The sequence below is a fragment of the Falco naumanni genome, chromosome 15, assembly GCF_017639655.2.
Source record: "Falco naumanni isolate bFalNau1 chromosome 15, bFalNau1.pat, whole genome shotgun sequence".
NCBI lineage: Eukaryota > Metazoa > Chordata > Aves > Falconiformes > Falconidae > Falco > Falco naumanni.
Window position 1 is genome coordinate 1447841 of NC_054068.1, and position 14052 is coordinate 1461892.

A 14052-nucleotide genomic window follows, 5' to 3' on the forward strand; every position below is an offset into this window, starting at 1 on the left:
CCGCTCCGCATCCCGGGCTGCCCGTCCGCCGCGCCCCGGCCCCTGGCCCCGCAGCTGCGGTCCCCCCAGTGCCCCGGCCCCCCCCTCCGCGGCCCAGACCCCGCCGCACGCCCGGGCCCCCCGTCGCACTCCCGGTTCTGCGTGGTGCCCCCCCTCAGGGCAGCTCTGTCCCCGCCCCCGGCCAGCCACCCCCCGTGTCCCCTCCCCTTGCCGGACCCGCGGTGCCGCCGGTCCCCCAGGGCAGGGTGGTCCTGTGCCCCCCCTCGCCCCGCCTCCAGCCCCGCCCCCGCCGCGGCGGGCAGGACCGTGCGGGCTGCGGGCTGGCACCGGGCCCGCCCCGCCCAGCACCGGCCCCGGCCCCGGCCCCGGCCCATGGAGGCTCCGGGAGCGGCCGGCACCGCAGGTGAGGGCGGGGAGGGGGGGCCGGGCCGAGGGCGGGGGGGCCGAGGGGGCAGGACCGGAGCGCCCAGCACCGTGGTCACGGACCGGGCGGGAGCCCGCAGCGGGCGGAACCGGGCCGGACCCCGTGGGGCGCGGAGGGGCCGGGGGCACAGCGGGATGTAGGGCGGGGGGGTGCGATGGGGTGTGCTTGCAATGGGGGTGTGTGCGCAATGGGGGTGTGTGCAACCGTGTGTGTGTGCAGAGGGGGGGTGCAACCGGGGTGTGTGTGTCCAATGGGGAGGTGCAACCCCGGGGGGTGCAGTCGGGGATGTGTGCGACTGGGGGCTGCTACCGGGGGTGTGTGGAATAGGGGAGTTCAACGGGGGCTGCAACCAGGGTGTGCAGCTGGGGTGTGTGCAACCGGGGAGTGCAATGGGGGTGTGTGCAACAGCGGGGTACAACCGGAGGTGTGTGTGCAACCGGGGGGCGCAACCGGGGGAATGCGACACGGTGTGTGGAATGGGGGGTGTAATGGGGGGATGCAGCTGGGGCTGCAAAGGGTATTGGGGAGGGAGGGGCGGCAGCGCAGTGGGGAGCCAGCCCAGGGTACGGGGTGCCGCTGGTGGGGCAGGCAGAGGCAGGGGGGTGCCGGGGCAGACCCCCCCCGTGCAGGTGTGCCAGTGCTGGTGGAGCAGTGCGGCAGGCTGGGGCACTCAGGGATGGGGTGGTGGCTGTCCCAGTGGAGCTGGGGGGGCCCTGCTACTGGGAGGGGACTGCAGCGGGGGGCTGCAGCAGCGGGCTGCAGTGGGGTCCTGCCTGGTGACACAGGTGGTGCCAGGGCTCCCACGCACACCCATCCCTCCTGTGTGTGCCCGCACACAGCTGTGCCATGACCCCTGTCACAGTGTCAGCCCTGGCAGTGCCCTCCTGGGCCACCGCTTCGGGGGGACAGTGCCACTGGGCCAGGCAGCGGCAGGAGTGTGGCCGGTGGTGGTGGGGTGGCCGGGGCCGGTTGCTGCCTGGCTCTGCGGTTTGACGTGAGTCAGCAGAGCGGCGTGCGGGAGGGAGCCCTGATGCTGGTCCCGCTCCCCGCCAGGCAGCCGGTGAGCCCAGGCCGGAGCGGGGCAGTGTGGCTGGCGGCGTGGCTGGCGGCGCGGTGTGACCATGCAGGCCGAGGCCAGAGGGGATTTCTGCGGCAGGGACCAGCACCCTGGTGCGTGGGGGCTCGGGGGCAGAGGGGGGCCAGGAGCCTGCTGGTGGGCAGGGGAGGACACACTTTGGGTAGTGACACCACCACGTCACCGGCTCCACTGGAGCCGAGCACAGTGGCAATCTGTGGGGTGGGACAGCAGGAGAGGGCAGCCCCCGTGTGCCCTCCCCCCAAACCCCGGGGAGCTCTTCCCAGCAGCACAGCGGGTGGGAACCCCATTTCCCAGCCGCAGGGAAGGTGCCAGCAGCATGGGGTGCCTGGTCCCACCTTGCGGGGTCAGGAGGCAGCAAAGCCGGTGCTGGGCCAGGGTGTGGGTGTCCCTGCAGCTCCGTGTGCCAGGAGGAGGAACTAAACTGTTCCCTGTAATGCCCCTTTCCCTATCCCAGCTCCTTCGGGTCGGGGGAATTTCTGTCCTCTGCCCCACCGGCACCACGGGGAAGGAGATGCCCAGCCCACGCTGAGCCCATCCCGGTACCATCTCACACTGCAGCACGGTGATGGCGTGGCCCGTGGTGCTGGGGCACAGCTGGGTCAATCCTGCTTCAGCACCAACCTCGGGTGGGCCGGGGACCAGGTGCTGCTGCTCCCTCAGCATCCTCAGCACCCGCTTGCCCCTGAGGGGTGCCCAGGCACGGCTGTGCCACCACCACGGCTGCCTTGGCCCCGCTGGCTCTTGCGGGGAGACAAACAGTCCCTTGTCTGGGCTCCGGCACAGGCCATGCTTTTGTCTCACCGACACAAAAGGCTTGTGCGGGGCAGGGTCGCAGGATGCCAGCTGCCAGCATGGGGCCCCGGGCAGCTCTACCCATCCCCCTGGGCCCCTCTGGGGGTCCCACTGACCCTGTCCCTCCCTGCCAGGACACCTCATGACACCCCATGAGGGGCTGGCAGGGCTCCAGGAGGGAGTGCCATCACTGATATGGCAAATGTGGGTATGGCAGAGCTTGGCAAGGAGACCCTGGCCACAGAGCACCCGGTGGGGACCCCCACTCACGGCCCAGCACCAGAGACCCCCGGAGCCCCCGCAGAGGAGCAGGGTGGCATCCCCATCCCCAGCACCAGCCTGCTGCAGGTCACCGAGCGCAGACGTGAGTGTGGCCCTGTGTGGGCATCCCCTGCCTGTCCCTGGGGGCCTCTGCGGTCCCCTACCTGTCCCCAGGGTCTCTGCCAGCCTCTGCAGACCCCTGCCTGTCCTTAGCATCCCCTGCCTGTCCTAAGGGTCCCCTGCCTGCCCTGAGCATCCCCTGCTTGTCCCTGGGGTCCCTGCCTGTCCCCAGCATCCCCTGCCTGTCCCTGAGCTCCCCTGCCAGCCATTGCCCCTGCCAAGCCCCTCTTTCTCCCACCGGCTGCCTGGGTCCCCAAGCATCAGCCCCTCAGCCCGTCCCCAGGGTGCCCCATCGGGCAGTGGCCGGGTGCCCGAGCGTGGCCGGCTGCCCGCAGAGCCCCTGAGCAGCGTCTCCTCGCTGGAGGTGCACTTCGACCTGCTGGACCTGACGGAGCTGACCGACGTGTCGGACCAAGAGCTGGCTGAGGTCTTCGCCGACTCAGACGAGGAGAACGTGGCCGGAGAACTGCCCGGCGGTGAGCGAGTGGGGCCAGCCGCAGCCTGTCCGTCCCGGCCCGTCCATCCGTCCATCCCTGAGCCGTCTGTCCCTGCAGGGCTGCAGCTGCAGGCCGTGCCGCGGGCCGGGTACCTGCGCTCGCCCTCCTGGACCCGCGCCCGGGAGCAGGGCCGGGAGAAAAAGCACCTCAGCGACCCGGAGCTGCCACCAGGACCCCCGGACGCCTGCCTGCCTGCCGAGCGGCCGCGGGAGCCCTAAGGGCTGCCCCGGCACCGGGGCACGGACGCCGGGGACACACCGGGGCACGGACGCCGGGGACACACCGGGGCCGGTGGCTCCGCCCCGAGCGCGGCTGGGGCCCGTCCCCGCCGCCCTGCCTGCAGGGGCGGGGCACAGGACTGGCGTGGCGGGGCACCGCGGCCCGGCCCCGGGCAGAGGCGGCCGCCAGCCGGCGGGGGTGGCCCGGGGCCGGGCACAGCCGGTAAGCCGGCGTGCCCGCTGTTCTGCGGGTGGCAGGGAAGGGGCAAGCGCCGTCCCCGCCGCGGGGAGCCGGCGCAGCGCGGGGCCGGGGCCGCCCAGCGCGGCCGGTGCCCGCCTGGGCCTCATGTAGCAGCGCTGTGTTCCGGTAAAACCGACCGACCACCACCGCCGTGCCTCTGCCCGTCTCCGTCGCCGCAAGGGGGGGTGGGGCAGAGGGCACCGGGAGGTGGACCCGGCGGCTCCCGGTGCCGCTCCGGCTGCCGCGCCGCACGCTGATGACGCCACATAACGCGACGCGCCCCGCAGCGGCCTGCAGGGCGGCACCGGGGCCCGCCCGCACACCCGGGGCCGGGGCGGCTCAGCCCAGGGTCTGCCCCGGTGCTTCCTTCCCGCCCTGCGGAGCCCCGGCCCCGGCGGGTAGACCCCGGCCTGCCGCTCCCGAGCGATGGCTCGGCCTCTCCCAGCGCCGCTGCCTCGGGCTCCGGTACCGCACACGCCCGCCGGCCCCGGTGCGCCCCCGGCCCCGATGCCGCCGCCGAGCCAAAGCAGGTAGACGAGTGCTGGGTTGCGCAAAGAGGCCTCGTTAATGCTACAGGAAAGACGGGGCGGCCGCGGCCCCGCCCCGCCGGCCCAGCCCCGGCCCCAGGGGGCTCGGTCCCGGCCCCGGCCAGGGGGCGGGAACCGGGTGTTTCCCCCCCGCAGTCACCAGCATTATCCCGGTAGTGTCTGTTTGGAGCTGGCGGGGGGCCCTGCCCCCCCGTGCTGCCCGGCCCGGGCCTAGGGCAGCCCGTAGAGCCTGGGGTGGTCCCCACTATGTCGGTTAACCGGGACCTGGCACCTCCCGTGGGGCTGGGGACCGGCAGCGGCCCCCCCCCACCGCAGGGTCCAGGCCCACGCAGCGCTGCTGACCCCACGGGCAGGTGGTCCCAGCTGCCTCGCAGAGCCACCCCAGCCCCACACAGCCGTGGGGCAGCTGTGGGGCCAGAGGCCCCCCCTCAGGGCTCTGCCTCTGTGCCAGGGTCCTGGAAGAGGGACCGCTTGCGCAGGCTCAGCCGGGCGCACTTGGGGCAGGTGGTGGAGTTGTCGTAGTAGCAGTCCCTGCAGGGAGGGGACAGTGCCAGGTCGCTGGATCACTCCGCTGTCAGGTCACCTACCCACTGCCCCTTCACCCCCCCCACCCCTCCCCCCCGGTCATCCCACCACCCGGCCACCCACCCACCACCAGGCCACCCTGGGTCACCCACTGCCCTGGCTCCAGTGCCACCCACGTGCCCCCTGCCCACTGCCACATCACCGGGCCGGGGGGGAAGCGGCTGCCTCCAGTGGGTGCCAGTACCGGTGGAAGACGGCGGAGCAGTCGGTGCAGACGGAGGTGTGGCTGTCGAAGGGGAAGAGCACGTCGCCCTCCTTGCAGAGCTCGCAGACAAAGCCCTTTGCCTGGCAGCGCTACGGTGGGAGCGGGCAGAGGGTCCCAAAGGTGCTCAGCGGGGACCCCGCCACCTCCACCGCCGCGTGGTGCTGGCCCCACGGGAGCCACGCCGTGGGTCACGGCTGAGTCTGCCCCCCGGTGCCGGCTCACCTCGCAGTCCAGCTTGATGTGCTTGGCAAAGAGCGTGTGGATCTCTGTCAGGGAGCAGCTCAGGCGCCCGGCCTCGATGTCGATCAGGTCCTGCAGCGAGTACATCTCATCGTTCTCCACAAAGTGCTGCCGGTCCTGCAGCTGCAGGCGGACAGCCTGTCACCATCAGGCCTGTCCCAGGTCCCCCCACCATCCCAGGGTCTTCCCAGTTTGGCCGCCCACGCGGCCTGACCTGCAGCAGCAGCCGCGCCTCCATCGCCTCCTTGCAGGTGATGAAGTAGGGCTTCATGAGCAGGATGTCCTGGCGCAGCTTCTGCAGGGAAACGGGACAGGAACGGGGATGGGAATGGGGACAGGAATGGGACCAAGCCAGGGAAAAGGGCGGTGGCAGGGGCAGACCCTGCTGCACTCACCCGGATCTCCACCAGCTCCTCCACGTAGTTGAAGAGCAGCGGGTTGATCTCCCGTAGCTTCAGCACCGGCCGCGACACCATCAGCGCCAGGTACCGCATGCTGCAGCGTGACACCTGCCCACCCGCGGTTGGGGCCACCATCACCCCGCCGGCACCCAGCTGTCCCCACCATCACGATCCCGGGGAGCCTCGGCACCACTGCCCAGGGACCCCATCACCAGGGACACAGCCCCCAGGGACCCCCATTATCAGCAACATAGCCCCCCAAGTGACTCCTACCCAGGGACACGGCCCCCAGGGACCCCCATGACCAGGGACACAGCCCTCCAAGTGACCTCCACCCAGGGACACAGCCCCCAGGGACCCCCATGACCAGGGTCATGGTCCCTCCAGTGCCCTTGAGCCCCCACCACAGGCACCTTGCGTGGCTCGAAGTCCCAGTTGTGGATGGCACGGGCGGGCACGACGGCCAGATCGTTCCAGTGGCAGCTGCTGCAGTAGTAGAGGCCGGTGTAGTCGCACTGCCGGGCCTCGCTGGGCACCCCCCCTGCAGCGGCACATACGCCGGCACACATGTTGGCACATGTACCAGCACCGCACCCTGCCCGCCCCATGCCATGCAGCCCCGTGGGACACACAGCAGCAGCCGGGAACACAGCAGGACCCCAATGTCCCCTTCCCATGTGCCATGGAGCCCTTCAGCTCCCAGCCCCACACAGCGCCCCAGCCTTCAGTTCCCCCAGCCCCATGCAGCCCCCAGAGAAGCCCAGCCCCCCACATTCACAGCCCCCAGCCCCAGACAGCCCTAGCCCCCAGGCCCCCAGAGCCCCCAGCCCCACACATCCCCCAGTTCCTGGCCCCCCACCGTCCCCAAAGGAGCCCAGCCCCACACATCCACAGCCCCCAACCCCGGGCAGCCCTAGCCCCCAGGCCCCCAGAGCCCCCAGCCCCACACAGTCGCCAACGGAGCCCAGCCCCACACATTGTCCTGCCCCCAACCCCCCAGAGCTCCCCAGGGGCGCCTAGCCCCACGGCCCCACAGCCCCAAGCAGTTCCCCAGCCCCCCGCCGTGGTGGCGCAGCCTCACGGAGGGAGACGGGGGCACGGCACTCGGCACAGCGGTAGTCCTGGCTGTCCAGCCCGCTCTCGGGGCAGATGCTGAGCTGGTACTCAGCCTGATGGCTGACCTTGGCCCGCACACAGGGCTTGCTCACCAGCGGCAGGCACTTGCTGTGGCACCGGTAGTAGCAGCCTGGGGGCGCCGGACAGACAGACGGGCAGCCGTCAGCAGGGGGATGGGGATGTGGGGCTGGGGGGGGGGTGTCCCGGCCCCACCTGTGCAGGTGTACCAGGTCTGGATGAGGCCCCAGATGATGGTGCTGCACTTGTCACACATCTGCTTCACACTCTTGCTCTTCTCCTTGTAGAAGCGATGCTCCAGGACCACCCGGATGTTGGGCTCATCCTCGCTGGGGTCCTGCGGAGGGGGGCGGGTGTGAGAGCTGCGCCCTCCCCAGCCCCACAGAGCCCCCCGGCCTGGTGCCGGCCCCACCTTCAGCTCCTGCAGCTTGAGGCGGAGGTGGATGAGCCGCACCACAGCGTCCTTCTGGCGCTCAGAGTGCTCGGGCAGCGCCAGGATGGCCCGCTTGCACTCCTCGATGGCCTGCCGCAGCTGCTGTACGTCCGGCGCCAGGATCAGGCCCTGCGGCAGCGGCGGGGGGCGGGTGGGTCGGTGGCCCTCCACCCCACACACCCCTCCCCAGCCCCACACCCCCCCCTCCCCACTCTATCCATCCCCTCTCCAGCCCCACACGCCTCTCTCCCCACCCTATACACCCCCGCTCCAGCCCCACATGCCCCCTCTCCAGGCCAGACAACCCCTCCCCACCTCCCCCTCCCCAGCCCACACACGCCCCTTCCCAAGACCCGCACGCCCGCTCCCCGCCCCGCCCGCCCCCAGCCCCACTCACCACGGGCCGGGAGAAGTGGTCCTCGGCCAGGCCCAGGTCCAGGGCACCCTCGGGGTCCCCGGGGCACGGCTCCGTCTGCCGGGCTGCAACGGGCCGAGGGCGGGGGGGCTGGGACCGCCGCCCGCCCCCGCCGTGGGGCAGGTAGAGGGTGGGGGGGGTCAGCACCCACCTGGGGCGGGGCCCCCCCCGTCGGGCCGCTCCTGCTGCTCGGGGGCCTTGTTGAAGGGGTTGAGGTGGGCCTGGCGAAAGCGGGCCAGCCGCTCGTCGTACGCCATCGCCGCCTGCCCTGCGGGACGCGGGGCACCGCCTCAGCCGGCCGCGGGCACGCGTGGGCCGGCCCGTGCCCCCGCCCCCCCGCCCGCCTCGGCCCACGGCCCCCCCATTCCGGCCCCGCTGCAGCCCCCCGCGGGGTCCCGGCCCCCCCCCGCGCGGGCCCTGGGCCGGCAGCGCCCCCCCCTCACCGCCCGCCGCGCGCCGCCGCCAGCCCCGCCCCTCCGCGACCCGCCCCCGCCAGCCCCGCCCCGCCGCGCTACCGCCCCCTGCCGGCCGGAGGAGCGCAGTGCGCAGCGTCCGGGCGGGGGCCGCGCCGCGGGTGGGGCGGGGGGACACCGGCGGCGGCGCCGCGGGGACCGGACCCGCCTGCACGGCCCCCCGGCTCCTCCTACCCCCTGCCCCCTGCTCCATGCTCCCCGCCCCAGAGACCCCCGCCCCACGGCTCCCGGTCCCTAGAGCCCCCCGCCCCACAGTCCTTTGTCCCTGTAGCCCCCCGCCCCACAGTCCTTTGTCCTTATAGCCCCCAGCCCCATCCCTATAGCACCCTGGCCACAGAGCCCCCAGACCCATAATCGCCATCCCTATAGCGCTGGCTGCAGAGCACCCAGCCCCACAGTCCTTTGTCCCTATAGCCCCCAGCCCCACAGTCCCCACCCCTATAGCACCCTGGCCACAGAGCCCCCAGCCCTTTGTTCCTATAACCCCTCGCCCCATAGTCCCCATCCCAATAGCCCCCAACCCCATAGTCCCCATCCCAATGGTGCCTTGGCCCCAGAGCCCCCAGCCCCTCCTCTCTGCCCCCGGGAGGGAGCGGCAGCCCAGCCTAGCTCTTGCGCCCCCCCCCCCCCCCCCCCCCCCCCGGGGCTCAGTGCCCAGGCTGGAGCTGGGGGCCCCTGAAGTCAGACCCATGCTCAGCCCTGGGGGGGCACCTCGGGGTCTGGGCCCCACCTCAGGTGGGGGTGACAAAGGGCCAGCGCTGCCCTGGCATGGGGAAGGGGACAGCCCCTGCCCCAAGGTGGAGGGGGTTGACAGTGGGGACAAAGGCACAGGCACCACACCCAGGGAAGGTGACACCTGCACCCCAGGGCACTGGGTCTGTGGGGCACACAGTGGGTCCCCAACCGCCCCCCTGCCTCTTGATGGGAATGGGGAGGGGGGGCTGAGCCCCCCGAGGTGCCCCCAGTACTGTGTGTCCTGTCCCCCCCCGGGAGCTGCAGACAGGTGGTACCTGGACAGCAATAAATTTATTAAGTATTCAAAAAAAATAATAGACACGAACCAGTAAAAAACGAAAAGGGGGGGAGGCAGGAAGGGAGGGCAGGGGGCCGAGCCGGCTCAGGAGGGACGGGGTCAGGAGACACTGAAGGGGCACGTGGGGGCAGCCCGGCCGGGGCCCGGGGGGTGCAGCAGCGCGAAGCTGGGGGGCTGCGGGCGGCAGGCGACGGGCATCACTTGGCGCCCTGCGCCTCCGACTCCTCCTCGTCGTCCTCATACATCTCGCCCTCCTCCTCGGCCGTGGCATCCTGGTACTGCTGGTACTCGGACACCAGGTCATTCATGTTGCTCTCGGCCTCGGTGAACTCCATCTCGTCCATCCCCTCACCCGTGTACCAGTGGAGGAAGGCCTTGCGACGGAACATGGCCGTGAACTGCTCCGAGATGCGTTTGAAGAGCTCCTGGATGGCTGTGCTGTTGCCAATGAAGGTGGAGGACATCTTGAGCCCCCGGGGAGGGATGTCACAGACGGCCACCTTGACGTTGTTGGGGATCCACTCCACGAAGTAGGAGCTGTTCTTGCTCTGGATGGCCAGCATCTGCTCGTCCACCTCCTTCATGGACATGCGGCCTCGGAAGACAGTGGCCACGGTGAGGTAGCGGCCATGGCGGGGGTCGCAGGCGGCCATCATGTTCTTGGCATCAAACATCTGCTGGGTGAGCTCGGGGACAGTAAGGGCGCGGTACTGCTGGCTGCCGCGGGCTGTCAGCGGGGCGAAGCCCGGCATGAAGAAGTGGAGACGGGGGAAGGGCACCATGTTGACGGCCAGCTTGCGGAGGTCAGCATTGAGTTGGCCAGGAAAGCGGAGGGAGGTGGTGACGCCGCTCATGGTGGCTGAGACGAGGTGGTTGAGGTCGCCATAGGTGGGGGTGGCCAACTTGAGGGTGCGGAAGCAGATGTCATAGAGGGCTTCGTTGTCGATGCAGTAGGTCTCATCCGTGTTCTCCACCAGCTGGTGGATGGACAGCGTGGCGTTGTAGGGCTCCACCACCGTGTCTGACACCTTGGGGGATGGCACCACGCTGAAAGTGTTCATGATGCGGTCAGGATACTCCTCTCGCACCTTGCTGATGAGGAGGGTGCCCATGCCGGAGCCGGTGCCGCCGCCCAGCGAGTGGGTCAGCTGGAAGCCCTGCAGGCAGTCGCAGTTCTCACATTCCTTCCGTACCACGTCCAGCACCGAGTCCACCAGCTCGGCCCCCTCCGTGTAGTGTCCCTTGGCCCAGTTGTTCCCGGCCCCACTCTGCCCTGCCGGGGTGGGGGAAAAAAAGAGGCATCCGATGGCTGCCGGCACCCCCGCGCCCACGCCGGGGAGGGGACGGGGCGCTGCTGCCGGCGGCATCGGCAACATCTGACGCTGGGGCGGGGTGGGAAGCAACTGCAAAGGGCTGGCAGCATGCCGGCCATGCCGGCCCCGCGGCGCAGGTGGGGTTGCACCCATCTAGCGCCCCGGGGACGGGGACAGCCCATGAGGGGTCCGGGGACGTGGGTGACGCCATCCCCCTCCCCCAGGGACCTACCGAAGATGAAGTTGTCTGGGCGGAAGAGGTGGCCGAAGGCACCTGAGCGCACGCTGTCCATCGTCCCCGGCTCCAGGTCCACCAGGATGGCACGAGGCACGTACTTGTGAGCTGCAAGAGACCCTGTGCCAGGAGGGGACCTGCCGCTCCCCTCCCACCCACCCACCCTGGGGGTCCCACTGGGGTGGGAGCATGGCTTGTGTCCCCCCTAAACCCTGGGGTTCCATGGGGCATGGGTCATGTGTCCCCCCCCCAAGCACAGGGTCCCTGTGGGGCTGGGGGCATGTATTGCGTCCCCCCCAAACCACAGGGGTCCCACGTGTCGGTGTCCCTCCCCAGACCATGGGGATCCCGTGGGGCTGGGTGCACATGCCATGTCCCCCCGAAACCATGGGGGTTCCATGGAGATGGGTGCATCCTTCTTCCCCCCTAGCGGGGGTCTCACGGGGCTGGGTTCCAAAGCCCCCCCTAAACCTGCGGGGTGGGTGCGGCCACCTGCCTCTTGTCCCACCCCAGCACACCCAGGACCTGCCTGCTTGGGGGGGAGCAGAAGGGACGCCCCCCCCCCGCCCGGGGAGTGTCCGGAGGTGGAGGGGCTCCGTGGGGGTGGTCGCTTACAGGAGGCCTCATTGTAGTAGACGCTGATGCGCTCCAGCTGCAGGTCGGAGTCCCCCACGTAGTTGCCGCTGGGGTCGATGCCGTGCTCGTCGCTGATCACCTCCCAGAACTGGGGGTACAGGGGCTCAGCGGGGGCGCCGTGCCCCGCCCCGAGCCGGGCGGGGCGGGCGGGGGGCGCCCCCTGGCGGCGGGGCGGCCCGCAGCGCTGTCCGCGGTGCTGAAGGGCGGCGGCGGACAAAGGCACCGGGGGTTGTGTATGGGGGGGGCGGGGCTCTTTGTCCGCCCGGTGCGGCGGGAGGGGGGGCAAGGGAGGGGACCGGGGATGGGGGTGGGGTGGGGGTCTTTGTCCGCCGCTGGGCTCCGCAGCGGCGGGGCGGGGCTGCCGTTACCTTGGCGCCGATCTGGTTGCCGCATTGCCCCGCCTGGATGTGGACGATCTCCCTCATGGTGCTGCCGGGCCGGAGCGGAGCGGAGCGGGACCGGGACGGGAGCGGGAGCCGGAGCGGAGCGGAGCGGCACCGGGAGCGCGGGGGGCGGCCCCGCCGCCGCCGTCTCCTTTATAGGCACCTCGCGCCGCACCGGGCCGGCCGCTGACGTCACCGCCGCCCCGCAGCCAATCGGCGGCCGCCGCCGCAGCGCTGTAACAGCCCCTGCGGCACCGGCGCCGCCGCGCGCCCCGCCCCGCCCCGCCCCGGTCGGGCACCCCGGGGCACGGGGGGACCCGCACCCGCCGGGGGCAGCCGCCCCCGTGCGCGGGGGGACCCCGGGACCCGCGGGGGGCGGCGGGCCCGCGCAGGAACGGCGGGAGCATCCCGGGGCGGCGGGTCGGGGGGACACGCATCCACCACCCCAGCCCCCCAACCCGCGTCCCGCCACCGGAGGGGCACGGCGGGGCTGCCCCGGGGGTCCCTGGAGCCGGGAGCCCCCACGGGGCCGGGGCGGGCGCGGCCCGAGAACAAAGGCGGCGGCGAGGCGGGGGGGGTTTCTGGGGGCTGCCCCCCGCGCCCCCGCCCGGCACCGGCCTCCCGCCGCCCCGCGGCCGCTCCGGCGCCCCGCCGGTGCCCCCCGCTCCAGCCCCGGGGCAGGCGGCCGCGGCCTGACGGCGTCAACCGGGAGCAACTGAGCTTCGAAGGAACGCTGGTGCCGGGCAGGGCCGACCCCCCTGCGGCTCGGCGGGGGCAGCACAGCATCACTGCAAAGAGCCTTTTTTTGGGTACCGGGAGTACCGGGAGCCCCCGGGCCGGGCCGGGGCGGGCCGGGCGGGGCGGGGGGGGGGTGACCCGTGGCGTGTCCTGTCCAGTCCGTGCGGCCCGGGGCGGGGGCGGCCGTGCCATTACCTGCGTCCCGCTGCCTACCAGGAGCACAGCACCACCTCCCGCAGCGTCCGCCGCAGCTCCTGGCTCCGGAAGGCGTAGATGAGGGGATCGATCACGGAATTGCAGATGATGAGGATGAGGAAGAGGTTGAAGTAGCTGAAGAAGCAGGTGCAGAAGGGGTTGGTGGGGCAGGTGACGATGAGGATGAGGTGGAAGAAGAAGGGCCCCCAGCAGATGAAGAAGACGCCCAGGAGGATGGTCAGTGTGACAGCTCCCTTCAGGCTGCTGCTGCGGTAGACGGTGGGCTGCTTCTGCTGGCTGGAGATGCTGTGGAGGTGGTGGCGGGCCAGGGCGAACATGTGGATGTAGAGCACCAGCATGAGGACCAGCATGAAGAGGAAGAAGCCGATGAGGCAGAGGAGGATGGTGGTGTTGTTGTAGTAGGTGATGAAGATGGTGCTGGAGACAGTGCTGGCCAGCCAGACACTGGCCATGGTCACCACGGCCCGTTGCAGCGTCATGATGCTGTGGTAGCGTAGGGCGTAGAAGATGGTGATGTAGCGGTCCACAGCGATGACCCCCAGGAAGGAGAGGGAAGACACAACGGAGCTGCAGATGAGCATGTCGATGAAGTTGTCCATGTGGCGGACGATGCTGGCGTGGATCACCAGCACACCGTGCTCCATCAGCAGCATGAAGAGCGTCTCCGCCAGGTTGCTGACGCTCACCAGCATGTCGGAGACAGCCAGGCAGCAGATAAAGTAGTATGTGGGCGAGTGCAGGTTCCTGTTCTTCAGGATGGCGGCCACCACCAGCAGGTTCTCCACCAGGCTCACCAGCCCCAGCACAAGGAAGAGCTCATTGGGGATGTCGAGCCCCTGGCACCAGGCGCCACCAGCCCCGGCCGTGGCATTGCTCTGGTTGCCCTCACTGGCGTTCCAGGGCTCGCGCAGCAGGCGCAGGGGGGCCAGCGTCGACATGGCCCCAGCCTCAGCCGCACGGCCCCCTGCAGAACCTGCGAGCCCTCGTGGTGCCCCACCAGTGCTTCCGCAGTGCCCAGCAGCGAGGCCAAGGGGATGCAGAGGGACTGGGGACAGGGGGTCCCACCACCTAGGGACGTGGTAGGGATGCCATGTGCCTGCCAGGACCTCCGGCAGCTGCCAGGACCAGAGTCGCAGCTGCCCTCTCACCAGCCCTGCCTGGTGTCCCCGCAGCCACGCGCCTGCCGGCCCGGGGTGATGGGGAAGAAAGGGCCCTTTCTCTGCCCCACTTTAAAGCTGGCTCCCACAGCTCCTCCTCCCGAGGAGGGTGGGCACCTGCGTGACGGCCGCACCCCAGCAGTGAGGGGAGCCGCTGCGGAGGCTGGGGCTGCCAGACCCTCAGCATTGCCCTAGGGAGCCCAACTGCTTGGGGTCACCACGTGCCTGGGGGTCCCACGTGCCCTGGGGGGGTTC

The 14052-nt window shown here is 71.1% G+C and overlaps 3 protein-coding genes across 9 annotated transcripts; 1 reads left to right on the forward strand and 2 right to left on the reverse strand.

The window, feature by feature from the left end:
- The first annotated feature begins 56 nt into the window (after positions 1 to 56).
- DBNDD1 (dysbindin domain containing 1) lies at positions 57 to 3800 on the forward strand. Of its 3 annotated transcripts, XM_040615435.1 has the most exons (5): positions 62 to 403; positions 1478 to 1594; positions 2533 to 2679; positions 3032 to 3172; positions 3251 to 3800. In XM_040615435.1, the coding sequence occupies exons 2-5, from the start codon at positions 1546 to 1548 to the stop codon at positions 3409 to 3411; spliced, it is 498 nt and encodes a 165-aa protein (XP_040471369.1). In that variant the 5' UTR covers positions 62 to 403; positions 1478 to 1545; the 3' UTR covers positions 3412 to 3800. The 3 variants fall into 3 exon arrangements, with proteins under 3 accessions (XP_040471368.1, XP_040471367.1, XP_040471369.1); XM_040615434.1 differs by having other exon boundaries at positions 57 to 403; positions 1482 to 1594; positions 3032 to 3800; XM_040615433.1 differs by having other exon boundaries at positions 58 to 403; positions 3032 to 3800.
- Positions 3801 to 4194: 394 nt separating this feature from the next.
- Positions 4195 to 8090, reverse strand: DEF8 (differentially expressed in FDCP 8 homolog). 5 transcript variants are annotated; one of them, XM_040615457.1, is made up of 12 exons: positions 8057 to 8090; positions 7765 to 7881; positions 7596 to 7678; positions 7178 to 7327; positions 6961 to 7102; positions 6713 to 6877; positions 6045 to 6172; positions 5626 to 5739; positions 5445 to 5525; positions 5213 to 5353; positions 4970 to 5011; positions 4195 to 4731 (listed from the first exon to the last, which is right to left on the reverse strand). In XM_040615457.1, the coding sequence occupies exons 2-12, from the start codon at positions 7868 to 7870 to the stop codon at positions 4411 to 4413; spliced, it is 1473 nt and encodes a 490-aa protein (XP_040471391.1). In that variant the 5' UTR covers positions 7871 to 7881; positions 8057 to 8090; the 3' UTR covers positions 4195 to 4410. The 5 variants fall into 5 exon arrangements, with proteins under 5 accessions (XP_040471391.1, XP_040471394.1, XP_040471390.1 ...); XM_040615460.1 differs by lacking the exon at positions 8057 to 8090 and having other exon boundaries at positions 5213 to 5302; positions 7765 to 7970; XM_040615456.1 differs by lacking the exon at positions 8057 to 8090 and having other exon boundaries at positions 7765 to 7968.
- Positions 8091 to 9093: 1003 nt separating this feature from the next.
- On the reverse strand, positions 9094 to 13638 carry TUBB3 (tubulin beta 3 class III). Its single transcript, XM_040615526.1, has 5 exons — positions 12638 to 13638; positions 11672 to 11837; positions 11283 to 11391; positions 10665 to 10775; positions 9094 to 10392 (listed from the first exon to the last, which is right to left on the reverse strand). The coding sequence occupies exons 1-5, from the start codon at positions 13576 to 13578 to the stop codon at positions 9317 to 9319; spliced, it is 2403 nt and encodes an 800-aa protein (XP_040471460.1). The 5' UTR covers positions 13579 to 13638; the 3' UTR covers positions 9094 to 9316.
- Between the last annotated feature and the right edge of the window lie 414 nt (positions 13639 to 14052).